Genomic DNA, 19,525 nt, shown 5'->3' with positions numbered 1-19,525 from the left:
GGGGAACCCAGTGGATAAAGAAGTTCTCTCCGGTTTGGTTTCAGTTGTGTGATTTACCCATCGCCATCCATAGGAGGCAGTGGGAACCTACAGTGCCCTGGGGATTGACATCCTGCTCTGTATAGCCCTGGAGCCGTTCCCGGTGGAAAGGAATCACTGCCTTGTGGCTGTTTGGCCAGTAGCGTGTAGCAGATGGTCTTGGTCCAGGCTCTAATGGAAGGGGTTGGCACCTGCGTGAGAAACCCCACGATGACAATTAATCAGCAATGTTTGTATTGCCTCGTGCAGCAGTTCTAACAGGGATCACCAGTGAGCCCACACTTCCTCTGCTGGTACTGGGCTCTGGGGGTAACTGGTCAACGAAGATGAGGTTGATAGTTGTGGCCACTTTTGAAATGAGACTCTTGACATTTACCAGAGCAGGCTCAGTGTGTTTTGTGGGTAGCGCAGGGAAGTGCACAGAGCTGAGGGTTTTGTTTCCGTGGTGCATAGAAATGTGAGGAGAGCCGTGGTTACGCTGGCTGTTGGTGTGAGCAGCTCCGCTGTGGGTTTCTGTGGTTGTGTTGCAGGCAGAACTCATAATAGTAGGTATTTATCGTAAAAGCATTGAAGTTGGATAGTGGTGGCAGAATTGTCATAAAGCAATTTCCTTTTTTCAGAGGATGTAAAGAAAAACTTCAAACTAGGAACTGGGTGAAGAGTAAAGACTCAGGAATAATAGGTTATTCAGAATATATTTTTTAAAGACAAATACAATGGTAATTTGTTTGGACAGAACAGGTAAATGGTAATGCACTCATCATGAGCCCCATACGCATTCCAAATGTTGAGAAATAAAATAGGGATCATTTCCTGAGTGCCAATAGCAGGTTTATTGCCTGTCTGGGAATGTCTGATGATCATCAGCAGACCTCCATAACCACCTGGCTTCAAAACACAGGCTTTTATTTCATCTGCCTGTGGAAAGGCGGTTTGACTCTTTACTCCTTTCCCAGAGCAGATGGATTGGTTTTGTTTCACCTTCTAATGTTTAAGTGCACCGAGTTCATGATCTAGGTTACTGTACTTAAAACACTTTGGTCAACAATTACCTGTTTCTGTTCTTTACATTCAAATCCTCAAATCAGTTTGTATTTTAAAGCATCATGCATGGTTCGTTTATCACCTAAGAACAATGCAGTGACAGGTGAGGTCAAAAAAAAACCAAAAAGCACAAACCTCGAAATCTCTGTTTGTCCTGGTTTCAGCCAGGTGGTTCCACCACGACAATGTTTTACTAGGAAAATGAAACTTGTAAGAAATAACTTCACATTAGTTTGCAGAAAAATAAGTTGGTTTTAGTGAATGTGGCAAACAAAAATCCAGTGCTGTGATAAGACTTGATGGTATTCCACAGTCTCATATTCTCTCCCATCATGGAAAAAAGCGTATGTGGAGCACCACTGCACCGAAAGCCACCTGTGAAAGGGATACATCACTGTATGAGTGAGGTGAACCTCCACTGGTTGGGACACCTAACACTGGGAGAAGCTGGGTACATGATCAGTAGTGTTGGTAGTTTTCTTCCAAAGGGTTATTGCTACGGCACACGTGCCCCACTGAGCAGCCATCCTCCTGACATCACTGATGCACGCTTCCCTGTTCCTTGAGAACAGAGGCTACGTCCCACGACCTCACCTTGCTCCTCTGGGTAACAGCTTAATTCCCAGATTGTGTGAAGGTCTGTCATACACAAGCTGGAAACTGCGGATGTGTGGCTTGAGGACATGCTAATTTACAAAGAACGAACACAATAGTAATGCCTAGCAGGTGGGCGTATTCCCATTGATACTTTTTTAATGCCACTTTCTCTTTCCTGTTGTCGTGCCCACACTGTGGGTTGCATGCATGTCATTCTCTACTGTAAATGAGATGCAGATGAATAGAGGAGAGATCATGTCTCCTCTCATGTGTCTGGAGGTTGTGCTGGATGAACTGAAAATGACAGCATGACAAGTAGCCCTTTTTTTTTTAGCATTGCACTGAAGCAATTTTTGGAGCTTTTATTTCTAGCCTCCCCTCTTTTGACCGTAGCAGAAGTCACTGAAGCAGAGTTGTATGTCGCCAGAACCTGAGAATCAATTTCTACAACCTGAAAATCCAGGATACAGTGCAGCAGTGGAAGGATATGAATGAGAAAAAGAGCAAACCTATTCTTTTGGTTTCCCATTCTATTATAAAACGAGATCGTTATCATACAGAACAATGTAGAGCATTACAGTAGAATCACATTTGTTGTTTGGAAGCAGTTTCAGAAGTTTGGGGCTAATTGAGCTCTGACAGGAACAATTTAACAGTATCCATCAGGTAAGAATTGCAGCAAGCAGCAGCAGAGAAACTGCCTCAGCTTTGCCTCTAAAGGGGTGACAGAATAGTAAAAAAGATACTTTAAAATCTTGCAAAGGCGCATTGCTTCTAGAGCTCGTGACTCTTAGTTACAGGTATTCCCCAACTCTTGCGTTACTTCTGTTCTGAACTGATGCAGACCAGCAAGTTTAAACGCACAAGTGACTAGAACAGTGGTGTGGAACAATTGTCGTGGTTTCATGATTTAGCCCAGTAGCCTATTTCATTGCAAAATAAATTGGAAGGAAACAGAGCAGTTATAACCAAAACTTTGCATTTCCTTTTTTCCTAGATACGTGCTTACTTTAAGATTCCCCCTAAAATGGCCTTGAAATAGGCCAGAAACTAAATTCTTTCAATTACAGGCCAATTCCTGTGCTGTCTCTGGGTGAAACAACAGAATTGCCATAACCCTGTTTGCCAGTCTTACAACCGAATGTTGTTGTCAAAATTTGTTGCTTTCAAAATCTGTTGCCTTTGAAATTTCTGTTGAAATCAAGAGGAACAAGAGCTGTGCACAAACACTACTGACAGGATACAGCACATATTCATAACGCTTAATCTAACGGAAACGCATGTTAGAGCTAGTTCTGCCACAGTGTTGTAGGAGTTAAGCCAAGATTGACTTGAGAGAAGTATTGGGGACCTCGTTCTGCCGTTTCTAGGGGTCAGGTTGATGTTACTGGTTTTTGCAGAGAGCATTTTCTTTATAAATCACCTCAGATTTGGAATCTCACTTGAGGAGGGATCCTGCCTTCGTGTTTATACAGCATGTTTTTCAGATCCAGACTGGAGCTTATGAACATAACAGTATTTAACAGTGAGAATAATAGTAGTAATAAGTAGTAACACAGAAGAAATACTTGAAGACTTGTCCACAAATCAAAGAACTTTCTTTTCAGAAAAAAAAAACAAACAACCATTTTGAAACCCTATGCAGAGATCACCTTAAATATAGAGGACTTATTTTCTCTGGAAAGTAACTTTAAATCTGTCTATTAATATATTTTAGCTGTTTACATCTCAGATGCTCTTCTTACCAAAAGCCGCAAGGCTTTTTTACCTGATTTTTAATGTGATTTAAATTAAACTACAGTTAAAAAGTACTGAGAAAATCAGAATGATCTTAGCTCAAGTTTTAGATATTTGTTCCATACAGGTCTTAAATACTGAAGCCTACTGACAAATGAACTCTTCACTGAACAATCATATTGTCTTTATAGTGCCCCACCTGTGAAAGTAGTTTAGTTACTCTAGAGTGTCATGTAGGGTATACAATCCCTATTTAGTAAATAGTAAAATCTATTTCCAAGTATGGTCTTATACTTCTAAAAGTATACATGTCAGTTAACAAATCTGGGTGAAGTCCTATTCATGAACTCGCAATTCAGATCACTGGAAAAAAGACTTACCTAACAGAAAAAGCACTTGCACAGGCCATGAGTGCTGTTATTTCTGCGGTCTTTCTGTACAGAGGAAAGTCTATACAGATTTTTTCCCGACAGAGAAGAAGTCTGGAAGGCTTAAGTAGAGAGAAAAATAGTTCCTGCAGCTTACAAATCTACGATAGTTCTATTTCCAGTCCCTCGGGTTACCTCTGAAATGGCATGCCAGGAATGTGAAACAAGTTTGACTTTTGAACCACGCTGCTTTGTACCCATGAAGAAATACCCCAACGACCATGCAGTTTGTTCTAGGTTCATACCTGGTTATCAGAATCGTAGTATTACTGAATTCTGACTGAGGGCTTGAGATGTATTAAATGGTGGTTGTAAAATTAATAGTCATTTAAGATTGACTTTGTATTAATAATAAGATTATGGAGCAGTACTCCCTTCCATCTTCCAGGGTTTGTGCAGTAGCTACTTTTGTAACTCCATTAGACCGAATAATGTTCAGTGGTAAGAATTTTCTTACCAGGAATACAGGGTGGTCAGCTACTAGCCACAAACATCACGGGATTTACAATTGTGATTGTAATGGGCTGCAATTGACTGTGGGATTTTGGTAACTGGAGAGGAGGAGAAGCTGTGCAGGCCTCACTTGCGCATAAAGGAATTATTTTCATGTTTTTATAGTACAAGTTAATTTCAACTGTTCTGTATCTAGTTTTAAAAAGGTTACGGAGAAGCATGACTTGGGATCATTATTTAGCAGTGCTTTAAAATAAAGAAACATTACTGAAATGGAATAGGAAACAAAATCTAGTGATGCTTTTTTAAAAACTCAATAACTGTTCTCATTAAATATTGCAGTATCTATGCTGGAGTGCCCAGGATGATAATCATCATAGTCTGTTTTGATTGGGTTTGTCACAGAGTAACCAAACATAATCAAGCATGATAAGCAGAAATGGTCACCCTTTAGTCAAATACAGACATATAACAGATTCATATATTTGTTTTTACAGACTTCCTTATATCATCACTATTCAACGGACAAAGGCCTGGACAGGCCCTCTAGGTAAGAAATGCAATATATGATTTCAGTAGACACAGATTACGCAGCCTGTGGGTTTTCCTTTGTGACATGTAAACCAGTAGATGTTGCAAAGAGTCCGATTGTGACATTCACCTTGTGAGCTACTGACAAAATAGAGAGATGCATGAAGAGAGTGATCGTGTTTTGATACTGACATGTAAATTTTACTTCTCTTTTACAAGGACTTAACTCCTTCTGTTCCAAATAAGCCATGCTGTATTCTGGGTCTTCCCACTGACGTCCCTGAGCTCGCTCTCAACCGCAGCGATCTATCATGTAACCTCGCTGCCTGCAGCCCTTCCAGTGCTATTCCGCTAAGCACACTACTTCATCCGTTCCCTGTCTTGTCTTTTTCCTGTCTTTGCACTGATCTTCTAGTACCAAAAAGTAGTCTAGAAAGACTTGATGCATTTGTTTCAAAGCCTTCACTATGAAAATGACACGGCAATTTTGTATAATACTTTAAAACAATCAGGTAAAGAAGAATTTCAGCTTTTCTCTGTGACATATGCTGTAAGATGTCTGAGAGTGGTGCTTCTCCCCTTTACGTGTTTTTGGTTTTTTGATACATTTGTCCTGGGTGGTGTTTAATCTACAAACCAATAATATACTGATGAGCTTCCTTCTAAAATTCCTGAATTCTGATCTTAGGATTAGACTGCTGCTAACACTGCTTATTTCTGTAGTTCTGCAAGTACTGCGAGTGACTACAGAAAACGAAGGAAGTCAGAACCTGCCGTAAGTCATCAGAGGGCACACAGCGATCAGAACGCAAACAGAGCGAGCCCGGGCCGTCCAGATGCACAAGGCCCATATACCACCCTTAGAAAGCCTTTAACTAGCTCGTCTCCTTCTTCTCCATCAAGAGCAAAAGGTAAGAGATCATGTTTGTTAGCAGAGAACACCTGATGATGTGTTTTAGAGTACACTGGTAGTAAATACAACTGTCTGCTGTTGCTCAGTGCACTTCGCTGGGGGATTTACAGCTTTGGGGCCTTTCATGAAAGGCCAACTTGTTTATTTAAGATGAAAAGGTGGATTTGTAACAAGGATTTTTTGGTTTCAACTGCTTATTGTAACAAAAGAAAACCAACTAAAGACTATGATTTGTACTGCAATATATAAACGTATCAGGTTTTAACTCCATTCTTGTCTTATTAGATTATTGTGATTTTTAAATTGTTTTCAGTATACACAGAAAGTAAATCAGGACAAATAAGATTATAGGATTAAAGCTAGGTTTCCAGGATAGCATACCTTTCAAGTCTATAGATGATGTCTTGGATGTTGTCAGCTGTCAGGACCTAATTTAATCAAGCAAACATTCCTAGTCCAATTTTGTAAATCCTTGAAGTATTTACTACAGCACATACAATCTAATTAGCTTCTTTTTTCAAATAACTCGCCATTCTATTACTGCCCTCCATGCCTCTCCAGAAAAGAGATAATTGAATCAGTTGTTAATTTGGGTTTGGGGTTTCAGGTGGGTTTTTTTAGCAAGACAGCAGGTTTCCGGTAAAATATATGATGGAAGTAACATACAGAGTAATATGTATACAATACATCTCCTTCTACATTATTAATTCAATTGCTGTATTTTGTAGCTATACTAATCGGCCTATAGCTGTATTGGGGACCGTTTAAAGCAGGGGTCCTCAAACTGTTTAACCAGGGGGCCGGCGTGCGGATGCAGTGGCAGGCAGTCATCTGCGGCTGCTTGGTTTCCCCCCGCAACCCCCAGCACGGGGGGGTCTGGGGGGTCTGTAAATACCGGGGGCCGGATTGAGGACCCTGGGGGGCCGTATCCGGCCCGTGGGCCATAGTTTGAGGACCCCTGGTTTAAAGCTTTGTAAACATAAATTCCCACTGAAAAGAACACAACATCCAGGCTGCAACAGAACGTGTCAGACAAAGAAAACTAGTGAGAAATATTAAGAGTGCAGTGATGGAAAAGCAAATATATTTTAAACCCAGTGTTACAGCAGGAATTTAAAAAGCAGGTAGACTCATCCGTTGGGTGTACCAGGCCAGGCAGTGAAGAGTTGGTAAACTCCATTCACCTCCATTGACCTTTGACTACACCGCTGATAATGAGCACTTACTATGACTTAAACACGTCCTGTGTTTGAAAATCCTTCCCCTAAGAACATCTAGCACAGCTAATTAACTTCAGGAAGGTGACCTAGCTGTGTCACTCCGTTCTCTCCCAGCATCATGAAACCCACTAGAATGTTAATTTTTCTTGGAATTAACCGTTTTGTTAAAGAAGTAGCACGTCATAAGCTGTTGGATCAGCATGGATTTTGAACTCTGGTGTTTCAGTTTCTGATCTGCATTCAAGTTGTTTTAGAACGCAGATTGGGCTGTTGGAAGCATGTGTCTTGAACTGAATGTTGACACTTGAACTGAACGTTGAGACCATTTTTGAAGTTCAGTGCAAGTATGAGAGACCGCAGTTCCAAATTTATCTCATAGTGACTTACAGATCTACCCTGTGTGTAAAAATGTCTTGAAACTTACTTGAAAACTCAGGCTTCGTTATGGAAGTCAGTCTAAGTGTTTCTTCCACATGCTGGTTAGGCTTAGTAAGCTGATACATCTTCCTTTACACCTATACAGCAGTTCTCAGCCACTTTGTTCTGCCATCCGTGAGGTGTAGAAACCACCACTCCCTTCGGTGATACCACGCTGGGGAAGAGCAGGCTACTTATGCTGCCTGTGAACAACTGGGAGAAATTTCCCATTTGATCATATATAAAGATCTATCTTTACCTTAATTACCTTAGAATATGCAGATGCAGTGAACTCTATGAGCATTATTCACTTTCAAAATTCTGAACGGCTTCTTTCAGAATGCACAGGTGGAAAATTCAATATTTGACTGAGGTCTAGATTTGTTGTTTGGTTTCGTCTTTAAATCCTTTGCAGCTTTTATTGTCTTGTTGACCTGCTTCAAAATCAGTTTTAATGATTGTTTTCTTGTGTTGCTCTGGCAGGGGGGTTATGGAGGGGGTAACATCTCCATAATTCATAAGGAATTCTTTTTGATGTTCAAATTAGCATGACTACATTTTTACAGCTGGAAAATAACTTAATTACTAGCTCTGCTGCTCCAGGCTGTAGCAACCTATGTACTGACCTAAGCTGATAGATGCTTTAATTGCTGTCTCTTTTCTAGTCTTTCTAATACTTACTGATGCTGATTCCAACTTTCTGAATCTTTTTAATTTCTGGCAATGTCTCTTTTTTACCATGCTGCTCTATGGATTATAAAGGTGGGGATATTAGCAAAGTATATCCGTCCCTTTTAAGTTACTCAGTGCACAACCACAACACCTCAAATGAATTAGATTACTGTAGCACTTACAGACAGCATTTAGCTGTTCCGAACGATTCAAGAAGGGCAATCAGCTACAAGAATGGCTGGCAGATGACTCGTCAAAATGCAGAAGTCTGGAGCAGCACAGAAGAATCTGCTTCTCCAAAGAGAAAATCTCGTAGCTGTGATGATCTGTTAACAGATGATCGTGATGGCTTTCCCGATGCACAGGCCAAGTCGGAAAGCATGGGCTCTCTGTTGTGTGAGGAGGACTCCAAAGAAGTGTGCTCAATGAACTGGGCCTCCCCGTATGTTGAGGGTCGTGGTAGCAGTAGGTCAAGAGTTCGTCACAGATCCGCACACGATGCCCCCGGTTTCCTAAAAATGTACAAAAAGATGCACCGCATCAATCGCAAGGACTTGATGAATTCTGAGGTGATTTGTTCTGTGAAGTCCAGAATACTGCAGTATGAAAAAGAACAGCACAAGGGTATTCTTCAAGGCTGGAGAGAGTCTTCTACTGAAGAGGTGCCCAGAGACATGGTGCCAACCAGAATATCTGAATTTGAAAAATTAATTCAGAAGTCAAAATCCATGCCGAATCTAGGTGATGAAATGTTGTCAACTGTTACGCTAGAGCCTCCTAAAAATGGCTTATGTCCAAAGAGGCGATTTTCTATTGAGTCCTTGCTGGAAGAAGAAAGTCAAGGCAGACATCCCTCTCAGGTACAACGGAGCTACAAGTCGAAAACCCTGGTGCCAATTCATATTGAAGTGACCAGTGATGAGCCACCACGTTCGCATATGGATTTTTCAGACAGCGATCAAGACGGAGTGGTTTCTGACCTCAGTGACTTTATCCAGATAGAGGGTTCATCCTTTTGTAGTGAAAGTGACTTTGACCACTTTTCCTTCACATCGTCTGAAAGCTTCTATGGATCAGGCCACCACCACCACCACCACCACCATCACCACAGGCATCTTATCAGCTCCTGCAAAGGGCGATGCCCAGCATCCTATACCCGCTTCACCACCATGCTAAAACATGAAAGGGCTAAACAAGAAACCACCGAAGATCCAAGGAGGCAGGAAGCAGAATCTGGCCTTTCTAAGATAGCATTCCTAGTCAGTCCAGTGCCTTTCCGGAGGAAAAAAAGTGCAGCTCCTAAAAAACAAACTGAAAAGAAAAAATGCAAGTCATCTGTATTTGAAGCACTAGATTCAGCACTTAAAGATATCTGCGACCAAATTAAAGCTGAAAAAAGAAGGGGAAGCTTGCCCGACAACAGCATATTACACAGACTTATTACTGAGCTGCTTCCAGACATTCCAGAAAGGAATTCATCTCTTAAAGCTCTGAAAAAGAGTCCCATGCACCAGCCTTTGCATCCACTGCCTCAAGATGGTGCTATCCATTGCCCCCTGTACCAGAACGATTGTGGAAGATTACCTCTTAGTGCCTCTTTCCCAGACATGGACGCGACTAACAACAATGATAGTGCACTGTGTTTCCAAGGTGGATTAACTTTCTTCCTCTGTCCTTGTGATTTAACTCATCCGACCCGACTCCCCGTGTTTCCCACCCTTTCTCATTCCACTTCTATTTGCGTTGTCTGTAAGAAGCTTTCATCCCACGGAATTCTTAATGAAGGATGTCGTTTATGTAGGTGATAAGGATAGACAAATTTGCGGTCTATTCACAAAATACAGTAATCTGGACAACTAGAGTAATGTATTTTATCTAATAGGTCATTAGTGCTATAAATTACAATGGTGGTGTTAATTTCAGCAACGTGGGGGGTTTTCCCCAAGAAAAAAGACTACAGAAAGTAATGCATGCATCATCAGATGCTGGTCAAACAGAAAACACTAAAGATGATGTCCTTCCTTTATTATTAAAAAAAAAAAATCTCCACCTAAAACGTGTTGCACTGTATAGTTTTGTTACATGTAAGTGATAAAAATGCGGTTAATCCTGCCAGTATCATATAAAGTTGATTCTGTTTTCATATGAAAATGCACTAATTCCACTGCTCTATATTACTTTTTGTGAATAGACCTTAAGGTCATTTTAGGAAGTTTCCATTTCCACTGTTCAAACAATAGAATTTCCAATTTCTGTGGCAGCAAAACTAGTTCCTCTCATAGAATTTTAATATATCTCTGAAGTTTTTAGAAATTTCCTCTCCTCTTAGAAGGGAAATTCTCAATAATCAAAACTTGAATGAAATTTTCAGGGTAAGTATAACTTTAAAAAGTCCATCTGGACAGTGATCTGGTTTTAAAATCACTACTTTGAGTTGTTCGTTGCTCTGCTGCTTTTTTTCTCAAAAAAAAATTGAGCTAAAAATATTTTTAAAGTTTAAGCCTTGCAATATTAAAGGAAGCAAACTAGATTCATAGCAGGAGTGCACTAAGGTGTATCCCAGATTATTTTAATTAATGCTTTTGGCAAGTCTGTAATTTCTTTCTCTTTTTAAATGGTCACACTTCTGTGTTAAAGAATTCTGCTTCTAGACATACAGTCCTCTGTGACAGAGCATCTCTGAGAATTTAATGACATTACAAAGCTATTCTTGAAATCACAAAAGGATGTAAGAGAGAATGCCTTTAATATGTCAATTATGCGATATTTGATCAGCCCTCTTTCACTTACCTTTAATCTCGCATTTCTATAACTTTTGCAAGTACCACGCTAGTAATTTGTATTTCGAGAGAAATCAGAATTGAAGCTGTTCCCGTCTTTTATTAACTAGATAAAACAGATGTATTGAGAACAGGGAATTTAGTCGAAAAAAAGAGCTATAAAACCAGTTCAGAAATGAATTGGTCATACTTGAGGCGTGAGTGTGATTACCCTGGCAGGCAGTACTACATGGTGAGACTGAAGTGTTGGAAATTGCGCTGGTCACGTATCACAGTTGAGAAATGAGAATTTTCCAGTCCTCCAAAATAAGGAAATGCACAGTGCAGAGTGAAAACAGATTCCTAATAGCTCTGCAGCTATGAGGGAGCCTGGCATGAGGAAGGTGGTACACTCTGTCAATGTTAATATCTCTAAAGTAGCGTGGAGAATGAGTACAGCGGAATATTCCATTGACTTCCATTAGCACCAGTCATGGCTGAGCTCTACTTCTAATCGAGTTTCATGTTTTGTTGGATCTCTGTGTGCCTCTTCCAGCCACCACCCACACGGAGACTTCAAGGTCATAGCAAAGACCACTGAAAGCTACTAACATTGACTCCGTAAGGACCTGTATAGAGACAAAGGGAATTGTTCTTCCTGAAGCCTCTGCATTTTCACTCCTTCCCTCCCCTGTCCGGCTCTTTCTACTAGAGTGTAAAGACAAAAAAGGACAGATGTCTTTGGAGGCGTTTATCTTTGGGCTTATGCAGTAAGCGTAGATCCGCATTCACAGACATATCGGGAAGGCTGTCCGGAACTGGTACTGTGACATACTTCTTGGTGATGACATACTTGCAACCAATGACATAAATAATACAAGTATCTTGGGGTTTGCCTCCACTTTTTTTTAATTAATAGCCCCAAAGTTTTTGTGGCTTAGCCAGCGGCCCGCGGGAGACCATTTACATCTTTCTTCTGTAAGACCCCAGCCTAATGGATTGGATGCTTTCAGTTCGTTTTTTTTTCTACTTGTACTCCTTTAGAAATGTATGGGTTTGGTGAGAACAGATTGTGTGAACGAAGTCAAAGGAAGACAAACATTGGTCATATGTCTCCACTAGCAGGTATCACTGTGGCAGCAGGAGAGTAAAACAGTAAATCTGAGTAGTCGAGAGGCAGCCCAGTTCATCCTCTGGTCTAAAATAATTCCATTACGTTTTCGTTTCAAATCAGCAACTCGCAGAGCTATAAAGAGTGTAAGATTTTGATTTTATTTTTATTAAAACTGAAAAAATGTATTCACCATCCTATAATATACCATTCTGGAACAAACAACAGTAAACTGTGCTTTAGAGAAAATCTGCCACATAGATTGGTGACTAATAATTTGTACTCCAATACAGAGTTGTTTTTATGGAATAACATACTTTTAAATTCCTTTGTGCTGCCTAACACGTGCCCCTGGTAAAGTAGAAATGCATCATAGATCACTGAGGAGGAAACAATTTTTTTCCACTGCTTTCTCATCGAAGCATGCTTTAACCATGTTTTGTGCATCTAATTATGTTTGTTGACATTCTGAAACAGTTCCATGCGAGCTGACTGAAGTCCCAGTACTGCTGTCGTGTCTTCGGTGTGGCCCAGTAGGGGTGCAGCCCTTCCTACAGCGAGGTGTGATTTTGCCCTCTCGATCCTCTATCATACATTATTCTGCTGTGGATCAGAGGACAGCCTTTGCTTGAGAGTTATTACCTCTTTTTTTCTTTAAAGGTGCACTTTAGCCATCATGTCCATTAAAGGTAAAACAATAGATTTCAGTGTCTCCTCACCCCCCCTAAACGAAAGCAAGCAGCATCACAGATTTGAATGGTGGTGTTTAATTTACCGTAGTTTCACATAATTTCTGTTTTCAGTAGACCAGGAGCCTCCTGGAAGCTATTCTTCTGCTTTCACTGGTGTGGGACGATGTACTCCAAGGGATAGAAGAGGAATCACAGACAAAGAGGTAGCAAAACAACAATAAATAATGCAGAAATATCCATATGGAAAATGGGTAACATATCTGAGATGAGATTTTTGTTGGCTTTAAGACACTGTAATGACACAGACCAAAGGAACAGTTACTTATCGTATCATTAGATGGAACAGCATCCTTCTTTTTCATTAAGGAGAATGGTACTTCAAGAAATTAAAAGAATATCAAGCTTTGTGACACAAACTGCGTCTTCTATTTATGTTTAAATAGATATGGCCATAAATTTACTAGTCATTGATAAGCTCTGTCAAAGTTGACCGGAGCGGGTGTTCGGAGAAGAGAAGAATAGCTGACATGGCTGGGGAAAGGTTCTTTTGAGCGTTACACAAAAAAAATGGCTCAGTAATTTTAAAACGTTTAGAAAGAACATTTGTATTTCACCATTATTTTTGTTTCAAAAAAGCAAAACCACTTCTGTTAATGCATTAGACAAAACCACTTATTTTAAGAGTGATCTCTGATTTCTGTAAGAGTTGGTGATTGCTTATATTAATGCTTTGGAGGAGGAAATGGAAGTAGGCATACAACCTTTAAAGGAACACTAAGATCGCTGAAAACTGTACACACAAAAAGCAGAGTATATCATTCAGGATCTTAAGAATATTTCTAAATCTAGAATAATAAAAGCTCTCCAAACAGGCTTCAGGGATTTTATTCAATCATAAAGTACAACCAACGTCTACAGACCATAGATTATTAACATTTTCCATGGATTTTTATTTAAGTATTGCACAAAATAATGACAGCATAAGAGAGTACTGTATTTTAATTGCTAATATTTAAGTTTTTGCTCTGGACCACCTACCTTGTTAAATGGTGGTACAGGTTAAAACCGGTTACAGGATCTGAATTGAGATCCACTTACACCCCACTGACATGGTTATATTGCTGCAATTTCATTGAGAGTCAGATTTCAACTAAAGACTCCTCATTACAAAACGGAGGTTAAAAACGTTCCAGGAGTCATATTGTGTGTTCCTTTTAAAGGATTTTGTGACATTGAAAGTCATCTTTCAATTTTGAAAATATGTAAAACACACTACCAGCTATTCTTAATTAAGATTGCTGTAATTTAAAAAGGTGAAAGAAGGCTTTTCAGTTTCTGGTATGTTTCGTACATTTCAAAGTATTTTGTATTTAATCAGCTCTGGTGTTCTTTTAATATTCTTAATAACCCTTCTTACAGTATTTGCTTTAGTAGTTACAGCACCAGCTGTACCAAAACCAGGAAAGAGTAAAAAGGCTTAGCTACCATTTTATATATATATATATATATATACACACATACACACACACACGAATATCCCCTCCCATCTAAAAGACTATTTTTAACAACAGCAGGGAACAGAAAAATGCTTTAAAATTTAGGCTATCTTATTTGAAGGTGACCTGTAATGGAAAATTGTATGACTATAACAAAATGCAAGTTGACAGGATCCCTGTAATGACTTTGGGGACTTCTTCATTATAGCAGAGACAATGCTCTAGGTATGCTAAATTCGCTAGCCTTTAGATGACAAGAAGGGAGAGAACCCAGTCGAGAGCATCTGGCCTGGAAGAAAGGTGAAATGCTAAACTTACAAGTATCCCTTTGTATTCGTCTTACAAAAAAGATGTGCACCCTTACATCATTACAAATAGTATCTCTCAGAAATGGCATAATCAGCTCATCATCAGTCACTAGCGTATCCTGGTGGGAGATATTTTAAAAATGCAGCAGTCTCATCTGTGCCAGTACTTGCAGAGAAAAACTAAATCACTTTTCCAAATACCCTCACATAATACTGCTAATCACTTCTCGCACCTTCCTCTGAAGTATCTAGTGCTGGTTACCTGTCAGAGGCAGACACTAGATGAGTGAGGCTCTTGGGTCGGATCACAGCTCGTGTTTTCAGGACAGCTTTGAGAACAATGTAAGTGTCAACCACACAGGTGAGGAGAGGTAGGGTTTGTTTTAACAGTTTTATTTTTGAGACAACGTTGAGCTTACAGATACTCGGTGGTAGAACTTGATAACTATGTGAAAGGAATGATATGATCTGATTGCCTGTGATAGCAAGAGAGCTGCACAAATGACTCGGGAGATCACTTCCGGTACTGTGTTTCTCAGACTTTCTTAAAACTATGAACGTGATTATAGAAATTTAAAATATTCCTAACCTTTTCCAGCTGTCAGAGTAATTTTTCATATACATATAAAATGTGATGCAGTGTTTGCAGTTGAAATTTGCCTGAAGAGAACAAATTTAACAGGAGAGGCATCTAATCTCTAACAGGACTAGAGAATTCTAAGCATGTGAATTTCCATTGTACCTACAGATCTAGTTGCCTACAAGTCCCATTGGCATTTAGTTAATTTTTTTTTTTTTACTTTTGTAGTTCTCTTAAACATAAAATTGCAAAGCAGTCTGTATTAAAATTTAGCTGCTATTTCTATTTTTAAAATACTAAGGCCCAAATGCCTAACTGCTGTAAAAAAGGAAGTTGTATATTTAATTGCCTGTTACTGCAAGAACCACTGTAAGGCACACAACCTTTTCTTTTGGGGTCTTGGGTCACCTTTTTAAGGCTGAAACGTGTTTCCCATGTAGTAATACTACCTGAATGTATTAATCACTTTGCCTACTTTTCAGAAACTGCCAGCTAAAGCCGTATATGACTTTAAAGCTCAGACTTCTAAGTAAGTACTAACTTTTGTTCATTTAAGCATTCATGATTCAAGAAAACTCTAGCACTTGTGGCAACTAACTGCTGTTCTAGCCAGTTTCAACAGCAAATGCTGAGGAAGCAGACGACCCTGCTGGCTGTCAGGTAGTCTGTGCATCAGCAAACTGTGGGAGAAGTTGCTTTGTAATATAAATGTCCTAAATCGCCACATTCGCCATTGTATTTGTTTGAACACGTGAATGGCTGTGCATCCCTGAGGGTGACCCACTGAATGCTCTTTGTCATGAATTTTATTTAGGTTACACAAGGTACAGTGCTTAAAATACTGCCACAGATAGTGTGCTTATCGAAATTCTGTATAACGCTTCATCATCTTCCAGTCTGTCTTAACATACACAGGCTCTCTGCAGGAGTGACATGTCCCATACCAAGGCAAACCGCAGTGGTCTATAAGAAAAATAAAATCAGGAAACACTGCGTTAGGATATGAGAGAGTCGAAGTAGAGTGCCTGCATTTCATTCCTGCTGCTGCTTTGATGATCCAGGGCACGTAAATGATCTTTAGATATAGCCAGACATCGACACTAGAATTACATTAGCTGTGTCTGATAGAAAACTCACAGCCTGAATTATCAGAGCAGCAGATTAGCTCTGGAAAAAACAAGTGGATGATACAGTAAAGGACTCCCAGGCCAGGATCTGAAAATATTCTTAATGATTTGGATAATGCCCTTTTTTGTATCCAACATTAAGCCTATCACAGGCCCTGCATATCAGAAATGGTGAGAACATAATCCTGTGTTCTTCGTGCCTCTGAACAGCTGCCTTGAAAGAAAAATGCATAGAGCAGAAGCACGCCAAGCTGTGCTGCTGCATAAAGGTAGTTACAGGCCATCGAGATGTGGAATATATTTCTGTAGTTTTCCCTACTGGTTTCATAAGGAACAGCAAATATCCTTCAGCTGCCTGTCCTAAGAGCATAAACAGGCGAGCCAAAAGACATCAGACTTGCATGCAGACCCTGTGCTAAGTGCTCTGGTAATAACTAGCAATACAAACAGGCCTCTATACCTTAAAGCTAGTACCTGCAATTCGTGAATGGGAATCATTTCATTTTATATGGTGTAATCAACTGGTAAATGTACCACAGCTGTGACACTTTTTCTTCATACATTTAGTTGTCACATTCTGTTTCAGTTCTGAACTGTAAAGATCTCTGAGACAATGCAGGTGTAAGACTCAAATGTAAAGCTGTAAATATCTGATCTAAATAAATTTGTTACAGAGAGCTGTCCTTTAAGAAAGGAGATACTGTCTATATCCTCAGGAAAATTGATCAAAACTGGTATGAGGGTGAGCATCATGGAAGAGTTGGAATATTCCCAATTTCTTATGTTGAGGTTTGTTCTCTGTTTTGATTCCTTGAATTACTTTGGGTAATAGGGCCACAAACTCATGAAAATGATGAAAGTCTGTGTTTTCTCTTTTTCCTTAGAAACTTTCTCCCCCCGAAAAAGCACAGCCTGCCAGGCCACCTCCCCCTGTACAGATTGGAGAGATTGGAGAAGCTATTGCCAAATACAATTTCAGTGCAGACACAAATGTGGAGTTATCGCTTAGAAAGGTACAGTTTAGAACTATCGTTGTCAAAATACCATTACAGTGTCTACTGCTGCACAGAATTAATGTATAACTAAATACTGTGCTGTGGTGCACTCTGCATTCGGTATTTGCTATGCACAAAGCAATGTCATGGAAGGAAACCACTAACGTAATGGGTTACTGGCTTACGGTCTGTCACAGCTACCTGCTGTGAAAATAGTTTAAATACGTTGTGCATGTAAACTGGATTGTGGTAGATAAGCACATGAGAGATACGCAAATATCTGCTGAGTGCCCGCCTAAATTTCTAGTTTTCACTTCAATTATCCATTCCTTCTTTTAATAATTATTTCTTGCTGTCACAGTTATCATGATAAGGGTTTTAATATAGAAGAAATAGAAAAATACATTATCCACTGGAAAGTTCTGCCTCTTACTCTTAATTCTTAAAAAAAAAAAAAAAAAAAAAAAAAAGGAGTTCATAGAATTTATTCAGTGGTTTGTCTTTCTTTTGAAATAAAATTAAGGATAGAGGTTTTTGATGCTGACCTAGAGCCCAGTCCAGCATCGCTGAAGGTAATGGGTGTTTTTCCACTCATTTGAGATCAGTAAATATTCAGAGAGATCTAAATAAAAAATCAGGAATAGGAACTTAGAGAGCTAGGGGTGGGGGCAGTTTCGCGATTTATTTCTTTTTAAAATTCTCTTTTGTGCTTATTGTGGTGGTCATAATCTTGACAGCCCGCTTTTGATTTGTTTTTAAACGATAACTTGCACGCTGAAACTTGTTCTTTTTTTCCATCATGCTAAAGATAATTTTAGGGTATTCCACAAATCCACTACAGAAACCCAAGAGAACACAAAACTAATGGGGAAGGATTTGAGACATAAGGACATATGGTAAAAAGCACATCATGTAAAACAAAGAAGGGAGTAGCTCATGAAGTTTCACTACAGGGAAGATTTTTGAATAGAAAGTTGATATTTCCCATTTCAGTTGCTAAGCTCTCTAAAACCAGTGAGTGACCAACTGTCCATCTTTTTTTACACAGGAAAAACGCATCTTTCCCATTAACTTCTCTTCCAATTTTTTACCTCCACTTATTCCAATTTTACTTACAACAAAGCACTTGCTTGGATTTCATTGTTTAATTTTTATCACTTTTAAGGAAAAACGTTCATAGCACTCACTGTTGCATATTAGAGTTAACATGTTAGCTTGTAGCTTGGCCAATTATCAAAACAGATTATGTTCCTTAGAAAAGTTTAAATATTAATCTCCCACCCAAGAGTGGGAGACAACATGAGATTCCCCTCTGACCAGCGGTCCATTTTGCTGGAATGGTAGTTGTATACGTGTTTATTATAAAGAGGAAAGCAATGCAGAGATGGAGATGATGCTCAAGACTGATGGGATACAGCGCTGCTGGGAAAATAATTCTGGGCGTGTCCCGGGTCTGGCCGAGCCCCACAGCACCCTCAGTGCTGTGCTGGTGGCTAGAAAGGCGGTGACAACACAGCAGCGTTGCGATGCCGCTGAGCAGCGCTGGCACAGCATCACGGCTCTCTCCAACCTGCCCCCGCCTCACCTGTAGGCTGGGGGTGGGCAAGGTCTTGGCAGGGGACACAGCCAGGGCAGCTGACCCAGACTGACCGGTGGGATGTTCCATACCGTATGGCATCTGCTCAGGTAGAGAACCCGAGAGAAAGGAGAAGGAAGGGGGCGGTGGGGGCATTTGTTACGGTGTTTATCTTCCGGAGTAACCGCTATGCATATGGAAGCCCTGCTTCCCGGGAATTGGCCAAACATCGCCTGCTGATGGGAAGTGGAGAATAACATCTTTTGGTTTCTTTCACTTTCACATGCGCTTTTGGCTATTGCTTCATTAAACTGCCCCTGTCTTGACCCATCTTATTTTCTCCCCCTGTTCTGCTGAGGAGGGAAGTGATAGAGTGGCATGGCGGACACCTGGCATCCAGCCAAGGTCAACCCCCCACAATGTGTTAAAATACTATCTGCTGTTCAAAAAGTAATTTACAATGTATTTGCTGATAACTCGTTTTCATAATGCATTTCAGGGAGACAGAGTAATTCTCCTTAAGCGAGTTGATCAAAACTGGTATGAAGGTAAAATACCAGGAACCAACAGACAAGGCATCTTCCCTGTTTCCTATGTAGAAGTCATCAAAAAGAACGCATCAAAAAGTGTTGATGACTACCCTGATCCTCCAATACCCCAAAGCTATTCTAGTGACAGAATACACCATTTAAGTTCAACGAAGGTAAGGATATTTTTTTTTTCTTTGCTGTCAGCCCTAGAGTGGGTTTAGGGGTTGGTTGGTTGTTGGTTTTTTTGTAACATAAAGTGATACCTATTTTTTGCATTAAATACACTACATTTTCTTTCCT

General features: G+C 40.0%; 1 protein-coding gene and 1 long non-coding RNA gene across 24 annotated transcripts in view; one reads left to right on the top strand and one right to left on the bottom strand.

Annotated features, from left to right (window-relative positions):
- The window catches only part of SORBS2 (sorbin and SH3 domain containing 2), a 231,182-nt gene that overhangs the window by 194,247 nt on the left and 17,410 nt on the right, over positions 1-19,525 (top strand). For 17 of the 23 annotated variants that reach the window (XM_055794870.1, XM_055794883.1, XM_055794873.1 and 14 more), the window contains 8 exons: positions 4,796-4,848; positions 5,553-5,740; positions 8,142-9,701; positions 12,728-12,816; positions 15,480-15,526; positions 16,799-16,913; positions 17,009-17,137; positions 19,195-19,398. In XM_055794870.1, coding sequence (XP_055650845.1) covers positions 4,796-4,848; positions 5,553-5,740; positions 8,142-9,701; positions 12,728-12,816; positions 15,480-15,526; positions 16,799-16,913; positions 17,009-17,137; positions 19,195-19,398 — 2,385 coding nt within the window. Of the gene's footprint in view, positions 1-4,795; positions 4,849-5,552; positions 5,741-8,141; positions 9,702-12,724; positions 12,817-15,479; positions 15,527-16,798; positions 16,914-17,008; positions 17,138-19,194; positions 19,399-19,525 lie in introns of all 23 variants that reach the window. The other 6 variants (XM_055794885.1, XM_055794889.1, XM_055794891.1 and 3 more) reach the window with 2 other exon arrangements.
- The window catches only part of LOC129783759 (uncharacterized), a 73,873-nt gene continuing 69,891 nt past the window's right edge, over positions 15,544-19,525 (bottom strand). Inside the window, exon 3 of the long non-coding RNA XR_008745618.1 lies at positions 15,544-15,960. This is a non-coding gene — a long non-coding RNA (uncharacterized LOC129783759). The remainder of the gene's footprint in view (positions 15,961-19,525) is intronic.

This window comes from Falco peregrinus, chromosome 2 (genome assembly GCF_023634155.1).
Source record: "Falco peregrinus isolate bFalPer1 chromosome 2, bFalPer1.pri, whole genome shotgun sequence".
Classification (NCBI taxonomy): Eukaryota; Metazoa; Chordata; class Aves; order Falconiformes; family Falconidae; genus Falco; species Falco peregrinus.
The sequence above is the reverse complement of the archived record's forward strand: the minus strand, read 5'-3'. Positions and strand labels throughout refer to the sequence as shown.